Source organism: Chiloscyllium punctatum, chromosome 37 (genome assembly GCF_047496795.1).
Source record: "Chiloscyllium punctatum isolate Juve2018m chromosome 37, sChiPun1.3, whole genome shotgun sequence".
Classification (NCBI taxonomy): domain Eukaryota; kingdom Metazoa; phylum Chordata; class Chondrichthyes; order Orectolobiformes; family Hemiscylliidae; genus Chiloscyllium; species Chiloscyllium punctatum.
Genome location: NC_092775.1, coordinates 1,140,633 through 1,163,551, shown reverse-complemented (window position 1 = coordinate 1,163,551; position 22,919 = coordinate 1,140,633). Strand labels below are relative to the sequence as shown.

The 22,919-nt window shown below is 42.4% G+C and overlaps 1 protein-coding gene across 1 annotated transcript in view; it reads right to left on the bottom strand.

The window, feature by feature from the left end:
• Positions 1 to 6,964: 6,964 nt before the first annotated feature.
• Positions 6,965 to 22,919, bottom strand: part of mmp24 (matrix metallopeptidase 24) — an 85,526-nt gene continuing 69,571 nt past the window's right edge. Inside the window, exons 7-10 of the mRNA XM_072556071.1 lie at positions 22,309 to 22,447; positions 18,310 to 18,460; positions 17,263 to 17,378; positions 6,965 to 11,689 (exon numbers count right to left, since the gene is read on the bottom strand). Coding sequence (XP_072412172.1) covers positions 11,352 to 11,689; positions 17,263 to 17,378; positions 18,310 to 18,460; positions 22,309 to 22,447 — 744 coding nt within the window. The 3' untranslated portion in view covers positions 6,965 to 11,351. The remainder of the gene's footprint in view (positions 11,690 to 17,262; positions 17,379 to 18,309; positions 18,461 to 22,308; positions 22,448 to 22,919) is intronic.

The window sequence follows — 22,919 nt, the reverse complement described above, 5'->3', positions numbered from 1 at the left end:
GATGTTGGCTCATCTTTACATTCTTTTCAATCCTCTGGATTTTGAATGAGTTCTGAATGTGACCTGGTGTAACCACCTGTAGTTACTGAATATTGAAAAGCAATTTTGTTTAGAATCATTCACAGGATGTGGGGGTCACTGGCTGGGCCATCATTTATTGTCCGTCCCTAATTTCCCAAAGGGCTGTTTACAGTCAACCACATTGCTGTGGGTCTGGAGTAAGGATTGCAGTTTCCTTCTCTAAACAGCATGAGTGAACACAAAGGGTTTTTCAACAATGGTTTCATGGTCATTGTTAGACTCCTAATTCCAGATTTTTATTGAATTCAGGTTCTACCATCTGTCATGGTGGGATTTGAACCTAAGTCTGCAGAACATTACCTGGGTCTCTGGATTAACAGTTGAAAAATGTGCTGGAAAAACACAGCAGGCCAGGCAGCATCCGAGCAGCAGGAGAATTGACGTTTCGGGCATAAGCCCTTCTTCAGGAATGAGGCTGGTGTGCCAAGCGGGCTGAGATAAAAGGTGAAGGGGGGAATTTGGGAGAGGGGCGCTGGGAATACGTAGGTAGAAGGAGGTGAGGGTGAGGATGATAGGCCGGAGAGGGGGTGGGGGCGGAGAGGTCGGGAAGAAGATTGCAGGTCAAGAGGGTGGTGCTGAATCCAGGGGTTGGGACTGAGATAAGGTGGGGGGAGGGGAAATGAGGAAGCTGGAGAAATCTACATTCATCCTGTGTGGTTGGAGGGTTCTGAGGCGGAAGATGAGGCACTCTTCCTCCAGGTGTGGTGTGGTCAGGGTCTGACGATGGAGGAGGCCAAGGACCTGCATGTCATTGGCGGAATGGGAGGGGGAGTTAAAGTGTTCAGCCACGGGGCAGTTGGGTTGGTTGGTGCAGGGTGTCCCAGAGGTGTTCCCTGAAACGTTCCGCAAGTAGGTGGCCTGTCTCCCCAATGAAGCGGAACATTTCAGGGAACACCTCTGGGACACCCGCACCAACCAACCCAACCGCCCCGTGGCTGAACACTTTAACTCCCCCTCCCAATCCACCAATGACATGCAGGTCCTTGGCCTCCTCCATTGCCAGGTCCTGACCACATGACGCCTGGAGGAAGAGTGCCTCATCCTCCGCCTAGGAACCCTCCAACCACAAGGGATGAATGTAGATTTCTCCAACTTCCTCATTTCCCCTCCCCCCACCTTATCTCAGTCCCAACCCCCGGATTCAGCACCGTCCTCTTGACCCGCAATCTTCTTCCCGACCTCTCCGCCCCCACTCCCTCTCCGGCCTATCACCCTCACCCTCACCTTGGGCGGCACGGTGGCACAGTGGTTAGCACTGCTGCCTCACAGCGTCAGATACCCGGGTTCAATTCCCGCCTCAGGCGACTGACTGTGTGGAGTTTGCACGTTCTCCCCGTGTCTGCGTGGGTTTCCTCCGGGTGCTCCAGTTTCCTCCCACAGTCCAAAGATGTGCAGGCCAGGTGAATTGGCCATTCTAAATTGCCCATAATGTTAGGTAAGGGGTAAATGTAGATGTAGGGGTATGGGTGGGTTATGCTTCGGCGGGGCGGTGTGGACTTGTTGGGCCGAAGGGCCTGTTTCCACACTGTAAGTAATCTAATTACCTCCTTCCACCTATCGTATTCCCAGCGCCTCTCCCCCAAATTCCCTCCCCCATTTATCTCAGCCCGTTTGGCACACCAGCCTCATTCCTGAAGAAGGGCTTATGCCCAAAACGTAGATTCTCCTGCTCCTTGGATGCTGCCTGGCCTGCTGTGTTTTTCCAGCCCCACATTTTTCAACTCTGGTCTCCAGCATCTGCAGTCCTCACTTCCTCTCTGGATTAACAGTCAGATAATCCAATTTGGCTAACACCTCCTCATTTTACAGTAACTGTTGATTTAAAGTCATCCTGCTGAATGTCATTCATAAAGTAGTGACAGTATATTCATTGAACACTGCTTATGTTACTTTCTGACAGAATCCTCTTCTATGGACTGTACTGTCTCACAAATTCACCCCTGCCACTTCTGTTCTGGCCCTCAGTCTCTCTTCCTCCCCACTACCCTTTGGATCCCAACATTGCCTCCCTCCAGCCTTGCTTCAGTTTCCTGCCCTGGGCATTCCTCCCAGGCTTTGCCTCTTCCTCGGAACTTGCTCCCCAGTATTGTGTCACCAGGCTTTGCCTCCTGCCCTTTGTCTGGGGGCCCTCTCCTGACAGCTGGCCATACTCCTGAGCTCACACTGACATCTTGGGCTCCAGTTAGTGGGAGGAGCTGGTCAGTGCTGGTCATCCTGGGATTTCAGCTGATACCTGCACTGACCAGTTAGTGTCACTAGATGGAGCCCAGTTAGTCTAAAAGTACAGTTCTGTATAATGCATACTTTTAATGTTTATATATTCATAAATACCTGGTAGTTCAGAACCTAAACATTGCTAAAAAGGAGTCATAAAGTTGAAGCTTTTTGCCTTGTACTCATCAAAATGAGGACATAGAAACAGATGTAAAAATGAACATCAGTTTTCTTGAAATTCGCTAATGAATATCATTTTAAACAGCACGAGAAGAGTGTGTTGATTGGTTGAGTCATCACTGGCGTGGGATTTCAGCAACAGCAGTTAACTGTCAATCTTCAGTCTCAGTCTAGTCACTGAGATTCTGATTGGTCAGGGTGTTACCACGGGGATGCAGCAGCAATTGATTGTCCCCAGGACATTTCTCATGGAAAAGGTGCAATTATTTACAAATTCCTTTACCTTATTAAAAGAGGATCCTGGGTTTGCATATATTTAACTTCCAGCAGGTACAAATACATCCCACTGCTTTACTGATGGTCTTTAATTGATTCTAGTGTAACCCCAGGCAGAGTTCACATCATTCAATAAACTGCTCCCAATAGCAGGTTCACATCTCATGGTGGGCATGCTTTTCAGAGGTTTACAAGCAGGGTCTGGGTGAGCATGACTGGCTCACTGTGAATGATCCACGGGACGTGTTGCTCGATAAGGTCTGCCAGCTGTTGGGACCTACGGCCTACATACTGTGACCGCACCATCAGTGAGACTCAAATCACACCACTCATTTATGCGGAGGGGAAACATCCTTTGTGGCTTGACATCAGTATCCTGTTAGGGGGGAAAACCACTTGGTCACAGGTGACAGCTTGCTTCGCCTGTTGTTCCAATTGTTGAAGCACCTTCCCCTTCCAGACTAATCTGAGGTAGATTGGGTATGGGTCAACATCAAAAGCAGTGGACATAGACCCTTGAGTTTTCACCATTTACAGTGAGTGATGGTTAGATCAGGGTAATCATGCAGGACAGTCTTGATATGCCCAATCACAACATCAAGCGTACACAGTGAGCAGCTAGCCACAGTCCTGTTCACGAGGTTGCCAATAAGATTAATCTTGTATCATGTGGGAATGTAGGAACACAAACATGTTTCTTGAGAGGTGTCAAGCACAGCATGTTTTTTTTAATTCATTAATAGGATGTGCGCATCATTGACCAGGCCAGCATTAATGCCCATCCCTAATTAACCAGAGGGCAGTTAAGAGCCACCCACATTGCTGTGGGTCTTGCGTCACATGTAGACCAGACCAGGTAAGATGACAGTTTCCCTCCCCAAAGGACATTAGTGAACAGGGTGGATTTTTCCTGAAATTGGCTATGAATTCATGGCCATCAATAGACTCTTAATACCAAATTTATTTATTTTTATTGCCATTGTGGAATTTGAATCCAGATGCCAGGCCATTAGTCCAGAGATAATGAGATTAGGCTGACACCTCTCCATTAAATAAGGGATGAACTTCAAAAGCATAGAGTGTGTTTGGGGGAAGGGGCGGTGCTTAAAAATGAAATTAGGAGGGAAACAAGGGACCACAAAATATCTTTGGCATTTGGGATAAAGGAAAACCCCAGGATTTTTATAAGTACATTAAGAGTAAGAGAATTACCAGGGAAAGAGTGGGATCTATTAGAGACCAATGGGGCAACCTCTGCATGGAGTCAGAGGACATCAATGAGATCTTAAATACTTCTGATCTATAGTCACAAAGGAGAAAGACATTATAGCAGGGATTTCAGTTTGGATGGTGAGGTTCTCAAACACATTAACATTAATAAGCAGGAGTATTAGAAATTTTGGTGGACATAAAGTTGCATATATCCTCAGGGCTTGATGTGATGTATGCCAGGCTATTATGGGAGGCAAGGGTGGAGAGCTGGTGCCCTGGCAAGAGATATTTAATATCTCACTGATCACAGGTGAAGTGCCAGATAACTGGAGGATAGTTGGTGTGATTCCTTTATTCAAGAAGGGAGCAGGGATAGGCCAGAGCACATAATCTGATGTCAGTGGGAGGGAAATTATTGTAAGATATTTTGAAGGACAGGATTAATCAATACTTGAAAAGCAGCATTGATTTGTTAGAGGGAGATCCTGTCTGGCTAATTGAGTTCTTTGAAAAGGTGACTAAATATATTGATGATCGTTTTGCAGTCAATGTGGTGTACATGGAATTCAATAAGGCTTTTGACAAGGTCCCACATGGAAGCTGGTCCAAAAGGTAAGGGCCCATGGAATCCAAGGCAAGTTTGCAAACTGGATCCAAAACTGCTTTACAAATAGGAGACAGAGTGATGTTGGGGAGTTGTTTTTGTAATTGGAAGCCTGTGACCAGTGGTGTTCCACAGGGATTGGTGCTGGGCCCTTTGCTGTTTTTCATATGTATTAACTACTTCAGTGTGCATGTAGAAGATATTAGTAAGCTTGCAGATGACATGAAAATTGGGGGCATTGTTGATCATGAAAAAAATGTTCTCAGGCTATAGTCTAATATTGACCACCTGGTAAATTGGGCAGAGCAATGGCAGTTGGAATTGAATCCTGCAAAGTGGGAGGTGATGCATTTTGGGAGATGTAATAAGGGAATGATGTACATATGAATGGTAGGTCCCTAGACAGTACTGAGGCAAAAAATGGGCCTTGTTGTACAAATCTGGAGATCCTTGAAGGTGTCAGCACAGGTAGACAGGGTGGTGAAGAAGACATACAGGATGCTTGCCTTCATTAGCCGGGACGTAGAATATAGAAGCAAGCAAGTGTTGATCAATACAACATTGACTAGGCCACACCTGGAGTACTGTATGCAGTTCTGGTCACCACGCTATCGGGAGGACATGACTGCACTGGAGAGAATGCAGAGGTCATTCACCAGGACGTTGACTGGGATGGAATGTCTCAGTGATGAGGAGAGACTGGATAGGCTGGTTTTGGTTTTCCCTGGAGCAGAAGAGGCGAAGGGGGTTCTGATTGAGGGATACAAAATTATGAGAGGCATAGGCAAAGTAAATCATGAGAACCTCCTCCCTGTGGCAGATGCATCTAAGACCAAATACCATGTCTCTAAGGTGAGAAGCAAATGGTTTAGCAAAGATCTGAGAAAAACATTTTTCACCCAGAGGTGGTAGAAACATGAGACACATTGCCTGAGAGGATGGTGGAAACATGGGACACACTGCCCGAGAGGATGTTGGAAGTGCTTCCTTTCACAATATGGCTGTGAATGCCATGACACAGTGGGCTATGGATCAAGTGTAGGTAAATGTGTTTAGTGTAGTTTGGTGTTTGTTGGTTGGCATAGACATGTTGGCTGAAGGACCTGCTTCAATGCTGTATGACTCTATAACATAGGCTCTCAGCAGACAGTGGATAGATAGAACTCAGTTCCAGATTGCTCAACTAATACATTGAGGAAAGCGAGCCCATTTGATTGCTCCATCTCAGTTGGAAATTTGAGCACATGGAGTTTGTAAAGGTAAAAAAATTATTTGATGCAGCTACAGATTCTTCAAGTATTGCCAATGATTAAATCAGAAATATGTAAGCGTTAAGGGATCATTCACCACAGCTTTGCTTGATTTGGTAACCAATAAAATTGTTAGCAAGTGCTGGGCCCAAAGGGCCCAGCTACTTAGGTGCATGGTATTATTGAAACTAATACAGTTGCATTCAGTTTTGAAGTTCATGATTTTGATGAACACAGAATTGCACACCAGTCCACATGTTTGTTGTATAGTGTCATAGTTCAAATGTCAATGGCTTCTATGAGGAATATATTGGAAAAAGATAGTGATTTTGAAAGAGCTCGTGGCCATGCTGTGGGTTTGCGTGTCTGGATGTTGTATGTAGGTCTTGATGAATGTATAGAATATGATAAAAGCTTCAACATTTTGTCTCCTTTTAGCAATTTTTAAGTATTCCTTTTTTATTTAGTGATGTATTTTATCTTGTAAGTTATTTCAGTTGAGAATGCACAGCACTGTACACGTATAGTATTTCAAGTTTTACATTCTTATCTCCAGGTGAGAAATATCTGAAGGAACCCAACGCTGGCTTTAACACAGATGTCATTGGGAACCTCTGATTTTTTTTTCATGTTAAGGTCTCAGTTTCACAAACACAACCAAAACTTTGTGAGGATTTACTATATACCAAAGGAAGGATTGGTAGATACTATCTGAACACTCTGCGTTAGTCTCCTCAAATGGTTTTGCTTGAAGGAGAACAATTTCAGCTTTTCTGGTCTTTCCACGTAACTGAAGTCTCAATTCCTGCTATTGAGGGCCTGAACATCCTGCCTGAAGTGCAGTGCCAGAAGTGGACATAATACTCCAGCTAGGGCCTAATACTGTTTGAAAAAGATTTAGCATATTCTCCTTGCTTTTTGTACTCCAGTATTCATTTAATAAAGTCAAGGAACCAGTCTACTTTTTCAAACAGCCTTCTCAACTTTTGTTATCATCTTTAACAATTTGAGTACATACACTCTTTAAAATTGTACCATTGAGTTCTTATTGCCTGTCCTTATTCTGCATGGTTTGTTTGTATACATTGTGGAGAGCCTGCAGTCAGTCTGTTTTCATATCAGTAAAAATGTAAATCCTGAAACAGAGTGAACCAGTACTGACTTTAATCTCCTTAATCCAAGCACTTTCAGAGCAAGTAACAGTTTGCCAGGCTCAAAGTGAAAGAAAGAACTCAGTTTGACACTGAAAACTGCATCTCGCCAAACAACATTTACAGAGAAAATGAAAGGATATTGAGACCAGAAACTGGAGGAGCCGATCCTTACACCAAAATGGAAAAGGGAATTTCATTTCATTTTTAAACTTGTTCAGATAATGGCATGAATATGGTTATTACCTCTGAATATGGTTATGTCCTATTATACAAGTTCTGCCACAGGTTTATTAGTGGGTTCTAGGAATGTAACAGCTTTTGAATCAAGCTGAGCCACTATCCACAGTCTCTGTGTTCCATTCGACCCTGAGCTGATCTTCTAACTCCATATCTCCTACATTCGGACCGTACGCTTTATTTTCCCTTCTGTCAAGGCATCTATCTTCCCCCTGCCATCTCCCTCTGTTGCTGAAATCCTCATGCTTTGTGAACTACAATTTTAAAATTCCCCTCAATTGTTTGCAGTCCCTTCCAGGTCCCACACTCTTCTGCAATCTAAATAGTTCTCCAGTTTTATTCTCTGGAGTAATCCTAATCTGTAAAACTCCAAATAGTGGCCATACCTTCAGTTACCCACAACCCTAAATTCAAGCATTTCTCCCATAAATCTCTCTCCTTTACCCAAGTCGTTAGTTGACTGTACGTTTTTCTCTGCTATGTCTTTGAAATGCCATGAGGAGGTGGTTTCCTATATTAGAAGGTGCTACATAAATGAAGTCATTAATGTTTCTGTGGCAGCTATTAGAAAGTGCTATTCAATGAATCGCACTCAGCGCTGTTTTTTCCCAGTGTGTCTGAAATGTTTCCTAATCCAGTATGTATCCAATTTCCCTTTTGAAAGTTCTGATTGAATCTGTTACCATTATCCTTTCCGGCATTATATTCCAGATCACAGCATCTAGCCTCGTAAAGTAAGTTATCCTTTTGTCTCCTCTGGTGTTTCTCAATCAATGTCAATCTTTGTTCCTCTGGTTACCTATTCTCCTGATTTATTATCTCAAAACCATTTGAACAAAAAATAAAGTCAATCATTCTTAAATTATCTTTATTCTGTGGAGATCAGTTCCAGCCTCTCTAGTCTCATCTCATTAACTGAAGTTCCTCATTCAAATGTCCAAGACCTTTTCACCTTCCCAAAAGTGTAGTGTCTACAATTAGAATTATATCTAATTTTCCAACTGGGGCCTAACTAGAGGTTTATAAAAGTTTAGTATAACTCCCTTGCTTTTGTACTGTATTAATAAATAAATGCAAGGATTTAATTTGATTTAACAACCTCTCAACTGGTCCTGTTACTGAGACAAAGTTCTTAAAAGGTGTTGCTTTTGGAGTAGTAGGTTCCTGAGTTTTATTTGACAGTGTGGGGAGTGGATTTAGCCAGGACTCTTGTTGGGTACAAACAAGAGGTCTTGGGCTCAGCTGAGATTCTCCTCCATTGAGTAATTTCTTTTGCCAAATAACACAATAAATAAACCCCAAAATATCAAGTTTTTCATTTCCTCTCAAAGGAAACTTTGCATAACTATTTAACATTCTCCTTACATGATAATAACAACTGGAAAGTTGAGGGAATAAAAACCTGACAATCTTAAGTGAAACTTTCCATGATTTTTGTTAAACTTTGCAAAGAATTCCTACATCATCTTTTACATCTGTGTAAGCCTCAGGCTCAGCTCAATGTTTCCACTGGAGCACAAAACATTAGATTGCATTGAACATTAATTACCGATTAATCAGATTCTTTCAATACAAAACAAACTTTAGGCCAACCACCATATTGATTGATCAGCAGCTTTGGCAGCCATGTTGAGTGTGAAAGTGGCTGCTACAGAGAGTGGAATGTTTAAAACAGAAACTGTACCACAAATGAACATGAATGGATTTAACAAATAAGCACTTAAAAATTGAACAATCTGAAACTTAAAATTCAGTTACAGCTGATAACCAGCTGGATATATTGTGTAACACCTGAAGGCTGGTCTGTGTAAACAAACAGGGGAAGTATCTAAATCAGTGTCATTGGATCGCTCAAAACCAATACAAAAATCAGTTGATGCAAAAATAAATCTTAAATTAATTGAGAAGTTACAGAAATATTGACTTGTTCCTCTTGACCATCAGGACAGCAACAATTGAAATAGTCCTTTGTCTAGCTGCTAAAGTATTTACTGATACAGTACAGTCTCCAGAGGAAGACAAAAAGGTCGGAGAAATGGGAGAACATTTACAAAATAAATGACAATTGGTTATTATTTAAACCTTCTAAATGCTTATCGATGATTGCAGCTTCAATGCAGCAAGACTCTCTCTAATCCAGTTACTGTCAAGTATACTTGACCGCGGTACCAATATATTTGTACAATTAGATGTCATTGTAGACAATTATCTTAAACACTTTCATAAGAAGATCCATAATTTCATCCCAAAAACTTACAAAAATCAATGGATGCCTTTGATCCATGGTTTTGAATGTGTTTCTATCAGTTTTGTAGGGAGATATTTAAAAACTCAATTAAACAATCAATACAGATTTTAAAAGCATTGGACAATATTGTCAGGAGACATGAAGTGATGGTTTAATAATCTTGGCCACCTCTGACAAAATAGCTGGCACCTTTCATTCTGTAGCTCCTATAAACCCAATAAAAGACCATTGTTGCAGTTGGAGTCTGTGGGGACAGTAAATTTTAAATGGAGCCAGATAACACTGACTACTATGATTAATCAGCAATGGTTTAATGGCCAGCCATTTTACTCCATTAAGCACGTTACTATTGTTGGGTGAGAACAGTCAGTCACAATCCATTTTTATCACTTGACACTGAACCTTCCGAGTCTCAAAGAAACACTGTCTAAACTGCATGACCAAGTTCAGATGGGCCAATTGGAATTTTGGTCACAAAAACAAACTTTAAAATGTCTGATGTAAAACGTCATTTTCTTGCTTTCCCAAATATTGTTTGACTAGATAAAAAAAGCTTTCTATGAAATGGCAAACCTGTTTAGTAAAAGATTAACTGTACATCAGAACTTTTTACTATGCTTTCAATTAATGTCCTATTGCAAACCTCTTTCAAAGCATTTACATTTACCAGACTCAGTGCAATGGAGCAGCATTGTGACTGACAGTCAACAGCAACAGCAGCTCAACTACACAAACTTTTAACAACTGGCAAATCAGCTTCCTCTGAAATGCTGTTTAAAAGCTCTATCTATATTAAGTCATTAACTGACTATCAGTCACTCAGTCAATTTTCACAAAGACTAAGTGGTAACTGTATAATAATACTGTGATTTAGATCAGCCATCAAATCCTGGTCATTTCCAAGTCATTGTTCTTTCTTTCAGATAGTAACTCCTCCAGCTTCCTTCTGGGACCATCAAATGGCACTTCTGTTTGTTCAATGACTTGAGGACACTGGATATGTGGCACCATCTGGATCTGGATCTACCAGTACACAAGACAGGTATTGCTAACACTGACTGCTTTGCATGCTCGGCCTAGTCCTGAATGTAATCAGGCCTCTTGTTGCCATAGTCACAGTTTCATAATGACATACTGATGAAGGTTCACAAGGACTCGTTAATGTTGACATTCAAAGACTTGACCAAACAACTAACAAAAAGAAAATGTTTTAAGGCTGTTTAACTATTGTAGATATTTTGGCCCCCACTTATTTCAAAATACATTGAAATTTTTAAAATCCCCTGCGGATTCATGAATCCACATTTTCGCTTATTCCGATTGTTCCAGTTAATGTGTAATATAATTACACTCTTGTTTAAGACTCAAAATCTCTGTTCAAGTAACGTTATACGGTCTCTCATCATGACCAGCAAAATCCTTTCTTATTCAACATTTCTTCTTTTGATGGTATTAGTTTTCCAGGAATATTTTGTGGTGTAGCTCTATCCCAAACAAGAAAACTTTCAACTCCACTGAAGATGTTGATTTGTAGAATGAAGAATTAAAAATATGGAGTTTGTCCTCATTTCTCCTGTGCGGTTTTCCTTCTTCATGACAGAAGGTCTATCCATGTGTTAAAGCACACACACAGACTGGGCCTACACAGAATGGCACACTGAAAACATGAATGAGGCATTGTAGTAAAGACGTGATGTGTGTGTTGCAGGAGGCTCCCAGTTCCCTGTCGGTTCCCTTGTTCAGTCGGTAGAAACACCACAAATACCCCAAGGTTCAGAGATTCTAGGCTCTCAAGTCATCTTTCCCACGGTTGGAAGATTCCTGCCTCATTCACAAATAGCCCTCATTTGAACCAATGACATTTTTAAAATGCCTGTCCTGTTGTGCTCAGATCTTCAAACCCACTCTTGCACTGAGCGTTTGCAGGACACCAGGTTCTGCTGTGACCCTTTCTGCTTGAACTGGAAGATGGTGTAAACCAATACCAGGATACAGAGGGACAGGATACAAGGGATGACTACAGCGATGGCATTTACTGTGCTGGGCACATCATTGATCTGGACCATGATGTCCACATCGTCATTAGGTCGACGACGGTCTTTGCTCGTGTTGACATCTTTGTGATTGCATCCCATCCAGTCCTTGACAATAGAACGGGGATAGCCAGGCTCCACCAGCAACTTCTGATTGTCAAATTTCCAGTACTGCTTCCCTTTGTAAAAATATGTATAAGCTAATTGAAAAGGAAAGAAAGAAAAAGTTAAACCAATAGGATGATCTTTGCATCTGCAGCTTCAAATTTTTAATGGTGTTTGGAATATAGAAGTTTTGCTACTGGGACTGGTTGAGGTAAAGAGGAGATTAAGGTACAAGGCTGAATGGAATGGATAGCACAGTAGGATTAGCCCAGGATTGCTTGAGCCAGGTAGTTGCACAGGCACATTGAGCTAAAACAGCCACAGTTACTGGATATTTCTCTGGATCATTGTCATGAATGTCGCTTCTTATTACCATAGAACCGCATTATACTGCAGAAGAAAGCCATTCAGCCTGCTGAATTCACGCTGGCTCACTGACAAGCAGCTCAGACAGTGTCACCGACTCGTCAGTTCCCTATCCCCAAAGGAACTTTCCTTCCAAGAGTTCATTATTAAGTAACCTTTTGAAAGCTGTAATTGAATCTGCCTTCAGCACACTCTCAGGCAGCACAGAGAGATCCTAAAGAAAATGTTACACCTTCAGCCAATGAATCAGTGCTCTCTTGACTTCAATTCTTTCACCAATGAGAACAACTTTCCCTATCTACTCTGTCATGCCCCTAATGATTTTGAAACACTCCACTAAATCTCCTCTTAAACTTCACTAAGGGCAACATGAGACCATGGTGTAGGAGCAGTAATAGGCTATCCAGCCCATCGAGTCTGCTCCACCATTCAATGATATCATGGCCCAACATGAGGGGCATGAATAGGGTAAACAAACAAGGTCTTTTCCCCGGGGTGGAGGAGTCCAGAACTAGAGGGCATAGGTTTAGGGTGAGAGGGGAAAGATATAAAAGAGACCTAAGGGGCAACATTTTCACACAGAGGGTAATGAGTGTATGGAATGAGCTGCCAGAGGAAGTGGAGGAGTTTGGTATAATTACAACATTTAAAAGACATTTGGATGGGTATATGAATAGAAAGGGTTTAGAGGGATACGGGCCAAGTGCTGGTAAATGAGACTAGATTAATTTAGGACATCTGGTCGGCATGGACAAGTTGGACCAAAGGGTCTGTTTCCGTGTTGTACATCTCAATGACACTATGACTCTATATAATAATTCTCAACTCCAGTTTCCTGCCTTTTCCCCATAGTTCTAGATTCCCTTATTGATTAAACATCTTGTCATAGCCTTGAACATACTTAATAGCTCAGCTTCAACATCCCTCTGTGGTAAAAAAAATTATACAGATTCAGTCCCTCTGAGAATAAATTCCTATTCATCTCGGTCTTAAATGGTCAACCCTTAATCTGAAATTGTGACCTGTGCTCCTAGCCTCGCAAAAACGGGAAATAATCTTTCAGCATTAGCCCTGCCAAATCCCATAAGAATCTTTTATGTTTCAATAAGGTTGGTTTTTATTCCCCTAAGATCCAATAAGTATAAGCCCAACCTACTCAACCTCCCCTCTTAAGACACTCCCTCCGTACCCAAGAACAGCATTGGACTGCCTCCAATGCCAGTATATATTTCCTTGGATGAAGGGTCCAAAACCGTTCCCATTATTCTAGCTGTGGTCTGCCTGTGCCTTGTATAATTTTTAGCAAAACCTCCCTACTTTCATATTCTATTCCCTTTGAAATAAAGGCAACATTCCATTTATCTCTGTAATTACCTTCTGAAATTAGATGCTAACGTTTTGTGATTTATACACAAGGACTCCCAAACTCTTTCGTGCGATAGCTTTCTTCAGTCTTTTTCTATTTAAATAATATTCAGCTCTTCTTTCTATCAAAATGCATGACCTCCCATTTTTCCCATACTATATTCCATCTGTCAAGTTTTCTCCCAGTCTTGTAATCTGTTGATATCCCTCTGCACAATCTTTGTGTCATCCTCACTACTTGCCTTCTCACCGATGTGTGTCAGCTGCAAACTTGGCGATTGTACATCCACTTCATTTATCCAAGTCATTAATATCTATTCTAAATAACTGTGGCCCCAGCACTGATTCCTGTGGCAGTCCACTAGTTACAGGTTGTAATCCTGAAAATGCTCCCCTTATCCCAATTATCTGTTAGTTACCAATCATTATCCATGCTAACATACTACATCCAGCACCATGGGCTCTTATTAAGTAGCTTAATATCTGGTACCTTATTGAACATTTGAAAATCCAAATATACTACATCCACTTTTTCCCCTTTATCCATCCTGCTCGTTACATCCTCAAGCAATTCTAATAAATTTGGCAGGGCAACTGCAGCTTCTCCAATCCCTGTAATGGAAGGATCTCTTCCCTGGAATGATTCTCAAATCTTTTCTGCACACTGTCTCCAAAGACATCACATTCTACCTAACATGCGGTGCCCAGAACTAAATGCAATACTCCAGCTGAGGCCAACTGTATTATGCAAGTTTTATATAACTTCCCTGTCTTTACACTCTGTACCTTTATTGCCAGGATGCTAGGTGTTTTATTGACTATACTCTGAACCTGACCCTCAATGATTTTGTACATTTAAGCCAAATCCCTCTCTCTCCTGCTATTGCAGTTCCCTTCTGAACCTTCTGTATTTAGCCCTGGTTTCACTTGGACTACTGTCTGACATCAGTCACAAACAACTTGCTCTTCTTCAGCTTCACCTCTATAATTCTCATCATTTTTCAGACTCAGGACTTGTTTGATCTAATTTTCCCCCTGGTGTGACAATACTATGGCTTTAAGAGTTGCATTTTGTCCTGCTTATTTTTTATGAAGAGTGGAGAGATAGAGGTACTGAGGGGTCTATTCCAAGCCAATAAAGTAAACAGCTTGTGAGGCCTTGTATTTTTTTTTAAAAGTTGGAACAATAGGAGCAGCCCGAATAGGTGGAATTAGTCTCCTCCAGAACCAGGGTTTTAGTTTAGCTTTCAGTAGCCTTTGCTGGGGTTTTGAAGCTGGATGTGGAAGCCCTTATTTCTCTCTCTGTGACAGCTAAAAGCTGGGGCTGTCTTCCTGTTGCCAGAATCATATGCGAGACAATCTGTTTTACTGAATTTACCTTCGCCAAAAGTGTGCTTATAGGATATTACTACACTGGAACAGTTGCTGTTTAGTAGTTAAATAATCTATTATTCAGTTAAGTTTCCAACACAGTTTAAGTTAGGCAATTCTTCTTTCTTTTGTTTGTATTTTAATTGTAGAGTAAGAATAAAGCGTGTTTTGCTTCAAGCAAAGTTGTGTAACCAATTGAATTACATCTGGAACACAGCATCTTACACTTGCCTTTAAATAAGATAAAAGTTAAAGTTTAGGCTATCTCCTTGATATATTGAAGGGGATTTGGTCTGGTCCATGACACTGGTGATAATATATCTTAACTGTAGGGAGGTATGGGAGGTTAGGAGGTTCTGGGATACAGGGAAATATGGCTGCCTTGATATGGAATTGGCTGGCCGAAAGACGACAGCAAGTGGCAGTGGATGGAAAGTATTCCACCTGGAGCTCGGTGACCAGTGGTGACCCACAGGGATCTGTACTTGGGCCTCTACTCTTTGAAGTTTTTATAAATAACTTGGATGAAGAAGTGGAAAGGTGGGTTAGTAAGTTTGTCGGAGACACAAAGGTGTAGATATGTCGAGGGCTGTTGCAGGCTACAACAAGACATAGACAGGATGCAGAGCTGGGCTGAGAAGTAGCAGATGGTGTTCAACCTGGATAAATGTGAAGTGATTCATTTTGGAAGGTCCAATTTGAATTCTGAATACAGGGTTAAAGACAGAATTCTTGGCAGTGTGGAGGAATAGTGGATTCTTGGGATCCACGTACATAGATCCCTCAGAGTTGCTATTCAAGTTGGTAGGGTTGTTAAGAAGGCGTATGGTGTTTTGGCTTTCATTAATGGGGGGATTGAGTTTAAGAGCCACAAGGTTTTGCTGCAGCTCTATAAAATTCTGGTTAGACCACACTTGGAATATTGTGTCCAGTTCTGGTCGCCTCATTATAGGAAAGATGGGAGATGCTTTAGAGAGGGTGCAGAGGAGATTTACCAGGATGCTGCCTGGATTGGAGAGCTTGTCTTATGACAGAGGTTGAGTGAGCTCGGTCTTTTCACACTGGAGAGAAGGAGGAAGAGAGTGACTTGATAGAGGTGTACAAGGTAATGAGCGGCATAGATAGAGTAGATAGCCAGAGACCTTTCCCCAGGGCAGAAATGGCTATCACGAAGGGTCATAATTTTAAGGTGACTGGAGGAAGGTTATAGGGGAGATGTCAGAAGTAGGTTCTTTACACAGAGTAGTGGGTGCATGGAATTCCTGAAGAAGGGCTCATGCCCAAAACATCGAATCTCCTGCTCCTTGGATGCTGCCTGACCTGCTGCGCTTTTCCAGCAACACATTTTCAGCTCTGATCTCCAGCATCTGCAGTCCTCACTTTCTCCCCGCATGGAATTCACTGCCAGTGGTGGTATAGAGTCAGAGACATTAAGGGCATTTAAGTGATTGCTGGACAAGTACATGGACGGCAGTAAATTGAGGGGTGTGTGGGTTTGGTTGATCTTGGATTAAGATAAATGCTCAGCACAGCATTGTGGGCCGAAGGGCCTGTCCTGTGCTGTACTGCTCTATGCTCTATGTACTCAAACTATCTCTTCTTTAAAGGCAGTGCATTGATCAGTTATAATTTTGTTACTGACCTTTGATTCCATTTCAGAGGAAGCGTCACAGGACCTGAAACATTAACTCTGCTTTCTCTGCACAGATGCTGTCAGACCTGCTGAGATTTTCCAGCAAGATCTGCTTTTGGTTCGGATTTCCAGCATCTGCAGTTCTTTGGGTTTTTAAAATTTTAGTTTAGTTGGATCAGATCCATTCTCACTCCCAATGAAGTTAGCATTCCTCCACTTCATTATTTTTACAGCAGATTGTTCCTTGTCCTTTTCCATAACTAACCCTGAACTTTATGATACAGTGATCACTGGCCCCCATACCCCAGCACTTTGACCCTCCAACCTCCAAAAAGACACTGATGCATCCAGAAACATCCACTTTCTCATTGGACTATAAATATTTTGATCTAGCAAATTCTCCTGAACAAACTTCAAAAGCCTTCTCCCTCTCTACCCTCTGCAATATTCCTGGACCAGTTTACACAAGTCCTCATTAACTTCTGTACAGTTTTTGTATCTCTCTGTAATTTCCCTGAAAATTGGTTCCTCTCTGCCTTTCCTCCTGTTTGAGCTGTGTAGGATACACTCAGTAGTGAACTGATATCTCTGTTGTTTATTCAACAGCAGAGACCCCAGTGTAACAATTAACGACAGACAGCATCTCTCTGCACAGCTCCTTTCTGCAGACTGCCTCAAGGTCTCACTTAGACACGGACAGATGTGACTGAATCAAATCCTGCTACTTGAGAGATTGACAATTGATCCAATGTTGGCCCTCAGTGGCATACCTGCCCTCTGTGTTTTCATTGCGTTCTGTTGCTTTTCTCCTGGTGCCAGTTTCTAGAATTCAATATCCTGGTGGAATTAGACCTTTGGATAATTGCCAAACAGATTCCAGTAACCAACTCACCGAATGGTAGAACCACTTCAGTTTCCCAGCTACATACTCACTTCCTTCTTTGCTCACAAAGGCACCCTGAGGTGCCTCTGGAATTCCCTTCCAGATGGTGATGGGTTTCGGGTAGCCAGGATCTGATGCTTGCTTCTCCTCGTTATACCTCCAGTATCTATGAAACAAACATCATCATTTCACTATCCCCTCACTGAATTCCCAGCATCCATCATCAGTCACACACACACACAGCAAACCCCGATGTTGACAGATTACGTTTTTTTTTTAAAAGTTCATTTACAGGATGAGGGCGTCACTAGTTAGGCCAAGGATTTATTGCCATTAAGTGTCAACCACGTTGCTGTAGGTCTGGAGATACATGTAGTCCAGACCCAGGTAAGGGTGGTAGATTTCTTCCCTAAATAGTTTGGGTGGGATGCTCTTCAGAGGGTCAGTGTCGAATCAATGGGCCGAATGGCCTCTTTCCGCACTGTAGGGAATCTGTGATTATATGAACTAGGGATGGGCAGTGAATGCTGGCCTGGCCTTGATGCCCATGTCCACTCAGACACCTGAAACCCTATGATCAGCTTCTAATGGGTTAAAGGCAAAGCTGCATTTACATAGCACCTTCTCAGGAATTTCAACAGTTTATCCCAGGAGGAAGTTAACAATAAGTGACTGTTCCCTGCTCAGCCACACTGCTTAATAAGACAGCAATGAGATGTGCTGTTGATGGTTTGGATTGGAGGTGGAGGATTGACCTCAATACTCAGGGCACTGTCTGTCCTGCAGTAATGGGACCGGCAGAATTCAGATTTGACATGAGGCACACAATCTGTCTGTCAATGCTGCATGGGAAGGAGTGTCAGTGGAGATGAGGAGCTCAGATCTCCAGTTAAACCTTCGATTTTAACCTTCTGGTTCAGTCAAGGTCGTGAACAGCTGAGTCCAGCTCAGACCAAAAATGAAACAGACATATGTATAATGCAAGGATTATTCTCCATGAAAATTAAACTCTAACCATTTTTACATGCTTATCATACTTTGGAACAGTATAGTCACAACATTATTGTTGTTACAGAACACAAACAAAATTAGATTACTTGTTTCCTTTGAAGAAATAGGTTTTTCCCACAGGTTCCCAGCGCAGGGCCATGTCAATTCCTTCTCGAGGGAGGCCTTTTCCTAATTGCACCAACCCATGAGGATATCCAGGTTCAGCTGTAACCTCCTTGAACACCCAATACTTATCTCCTGCAAACCAGGAACACTGAATATTAGATCATTCGTTTTAATGAAAGCCTAACAGAGCTGTTTCAATAATGATTAATCTTGTTTTTTAAAAAAATCTAACAAAAAGGAAAACTGGTGCAATGCCAATGTGATGAAATGCCCTTTCTCTCTGAGCTGGCTCAGGGAGATTCCACAGCTCAGTGAAACGGGAGAGAGGGTCCATGCAGCAGCTCAGCTACTGGACAAGGAATGACCATGAGGCAGTGTTCGTGACATGCTCCTTGAACTACACCCTCACAATGGGCTGTTCCTTTGGTGAGTTTTTCCTCTTTTCTCTACACTTTGCCCATGTTCTGTCAATGACCCTGGTCAAGTCCAGCCAATCCCATCCTATTCCCAACTGGATTTAGAGAATGGAGACAATTCCATCCCCATTATGGTCATCAATGTAAACTCTCTGCTCAGCTGAAGGACCCCAGATTCATGTGAGAATGGAGGGTCCTCAGCATCATGGTTCTTCATATTCAAGACTTGAGGGGTTTGGCCCAATGATGGTACATGCACCCATTCCCCCAACCTCCTAAAACACACACACGCTTACTCACATACACACACACAGACATGTACACACGCACTCACAGACACGTGCACGAGGATCGGAGAGGCTTTAATGGAACTGATCTTTGCAGAGACATTAAAAATCAGTGTCTCTATCTGAACTAGGAGATAGTGAGGACCACAGATGCTGGGAGAGTCAATGTCGATAAAACGTGGAGCTAAAAAAAGCACAGCAGGTCAGGCAACATCAGAAAAGCAGGAGAGCCAATGTTTCAGGCAGGATCCTCGAAGGGTCCACATTTTATTGACTCTCTGAACTACAAACATTTAAATGTCCAGGGAAGATTTGGAACCAAAACAGGATAAAGTGCACAACCAAGTTCAGTGGCATGAAAAGTTATGGAATAAGTTAAAGGGGAGAAGGACTGAGCAGCAATTATTAAAATTTCCAGAACAAGTAATAGGACAGAGAGTATGGGAAGCAGCAGGAATCTAACTTTCGGCACAGCAGATAAGGGGACAACTATGACAAGGGGTGTGGCAGTGTAGTCAACATAGGACTGAGGGTATTGTAATTAAATACACACAGTAAATGAAACAAGGTAAATGAGCTTGTAGCGCAGATTGAAATTGGCAGGTACGACGTTGTGAGTATCACAGAGACAAGGCTGCAAGGGGATCAAAGCTGGGAACAAGGGCACCACGGTAGCTCAGTCGTTAGTACCACTGTCTTACAGTGCCAGGGACCCAGGTTCAATTCCAGCCTCGGGAGACTGTCTGTGTGGAGTTTGCACATTCTCCCCGTGTCTGTGTGGGTTTCCTCCGGGTGCTCCGGTTTCCTCCAACAATCAAAAGATGTGCAGGTCAGGTGAATTGGCCATGCTAAATTGCCCGTAATGTTAGGTGCATTAGTCAGAGGGAAATGGGTCTGGATGGGTTACTCTCTAGAGGGTTGGTGTGGACTTGTTGGGCCAAAGGGCCTGCTTCCACACTGTAGGGAATCTAATCTCATCTAAATATCCAAAAATACACATCCTGTTGAGAGGACAGGCAGATGTGCAGAGGGTGAGAGAGGTTGCCTGGTTAGTAAGAAATGAAATTAGGTCAACAGGGAAATAGTAATTAGAGTCAAGGCATAGAATTGGTGTGGGTAAAGGTGAGGAAACACAAAGGGAAAAGACCCTAATGGAAACGATGTACAGGCCTCCTAGCAGTAGTCAGGATTTGGGAAGAAATTAAATTAGGAGATAGAAAAGGCATGTAATAAAGGCACTACAGTCTGTTCTGCTATAATGTGCGTTTCTTCAACACGAATTGGCTTTAACTCAATCGAAGAATTTAGACTATTATTTCTTGAACACGAACTTTCCGTACCTGTATTAGCTATAACGCAATTCTGGTCCCATCAGTTTAAATGGTGTGGCTATTGCGCGATTTTCTTATAACACAGGATTGTACAAGAACTGAACTACTGTGTTATTTCAGAACCAACTGAAGTACAATAATCATTGGGATTTCAATATGCAGGTGGACTGGGAAAATCAGGCTGAATCATTACGGCTTCGTCAAGAGGAGGTTGTGCCTGACAAATCTATTGGAATTCTTTGAGGAGATATTGAGCAGGTTAGACAAAGGAAAGCCACAGAATGTCTATTTGGATTTCCAGGTCTTTGTCAATATTCTATACAGAAAACTGTTAAGTAAGATAAGAACCCATGATGTTAGGGGCAAGGTACTGGCATGGACAGAGGATTGACTGACTGACTGACAGAAGGCAGGGGGCACGAATAAAGGGACCTTTTTCAGAATGGCAGCCGGTGTCTAGTGGAATTCTGCAAGCGTCCATGATGGGAACCACAACTATTCACTTTATACATTAACAATCTGGACAAAGGAACTGAGGGCACTGATGCAAGTTTGCAGATGATACAAAGATAGGTGGAGGGACAGTTAGTGTTACGGAAATGGGGAGGTTGCAGAAGAACTTAAACAGATTAGGAGAGTGGGCAAAGAAACGTCAGCTGGAATACAATGTGGGAAAGTGAGGTTATGCAGTTTGGTAAGAAGAATAGAGATGCAGAATTTGTTCTAAATGGAGAAAGGCTTCAAAAATCTGAAACGCAAAAGGACTTAGGACTTAGAATTTTCATAAGGTTCAGTTGGTAATTAGGAAGGTAAATGCAATGTTAGCATTCATTTCAAGAGTGCTAGAATACAAGAGCAGGGATATACTGCTGAGGCTGTATAAGGCTCAGGAAGAATGTGTTGGAGTTGGAGGGGGTCTAGAGGAGGTTTACAAGAATGATCCTGAGGATGAAGGGTTTGTCATACACGCAGCGATTGAGGACTCTGGGTCTGTATGCAATGGAGTTTAGAAGGATTGGGGGGGGCGGGATCTGATTGAAACTTACAGAATACAGAGAGGCCTGGATAGTCTGGACTCAGAGAAGATGTTTCTGAGTAGGAGAGACTAGGACCCGAGAGCACAGCCTCACAGTGAAGGAATGACCTTTTAGAATGGAGATGAGGAGGAATTTCTTCAGCTGGACGCTGGGGACTCTGCGGAACTCATTGCTGCAGAGACCAAGTCACTGAGTGTCTTTAAGACTGAGATGGATAGATTCTTGACTGGTAAAGGGATCAAGGAGAGAGCATTAGAATGAGAATAAGTGGCTTAGACTTGAAGGGCCAAATGGCCTAATTCTGCTCCTATGTATCTGATTTGACTCATTTTTAATTGGGAACACCAGGTTTGGACATCATTTCTCAAGTGAGTGCATAAGTCATTCATTGTCCCACTAGCCCAGGAATTCCTTGATCATTCCCCTTTCTCAAATCAATGGCCAACTCTTCCATCAAAATGCCTGTCCGCAAATATTGGACTTGTTATTTGTCCAGGCCTCATATTGCCTCAGCATCCACCGAGTCCTAGATCACTAACTCCATTACATTTGAGCTGGTGTCAATAAAAATAGATTTTGAAGTGAAGTGTAGTCCCTCTACAGACAAAGGTGACCCAGTCTCCAAGTGGCAGGCCGTAACTTGGCAGTGACTCTTACTGTAGTAAACCTCAACCAATCTGTTCTGAGGGATGAATGAGAAAATATGCTGCTCTTCTCCATTTCCCTCTGCTCCTATTTCATATTAATCATCTTACATTCACATTAATTTTCTTCACTTCTCAGTTAATACCATAGATCTTCAGAACCTTCACTATTTCTGTTTTCAATTACAATCGCTATGATTGAAGCAGATGAGCTAGTGCAGACCGATGGGTACATTGGGCCAATGTTATCATAAATCAATCTTACCTTTAAAGAAAACAAATTTTCCATCTGATCTTTCATACGCTGCATCGATACGGGTAGGGAGTCCTTTCCAAAATTGCTCGATCTGCATCGGGTAACCCTCCTGTACTCGGTTATTGCGAAGGCGCCAGAACCAACGATCCTGTGGAAAGAAAATTACAGTTACAACCCTGTGTTCAGAAAACCCCAATGAGTTCTTTTCTCAATGACCTTCGTCTTGGTTTGGAGACACTGTCAGATGGTAAACATAAGCCAAGTCACAAGTCTCCACACTGGGAACACCTCAGCTCAATCCCATTCCTACCCCAACAACATCAATAAAGCAATCCCTTTCCAACTCCAGCTCCTGTACAAGGTCCAACACTTCCATTCTTGCCCACACCAAACTCTTTATCCACACTTCAGCTGTTCAACATTTACTTCTTCACTCAGGAACTGTTCACATTTTCAATTCCATCTGAGATTGCAGCAAACTTGAGGCAGAAGGTGTGGTACTCTTCTTAAGAGGAACAGCCAGTGTCTGATGCTTCAGTTTTGTCTCATACATCCTGAATGTCTGCAGTTGATGTTGGGAATACATCTTTAAGGATTATGTGAAAAAAGAGAGAGCGAAT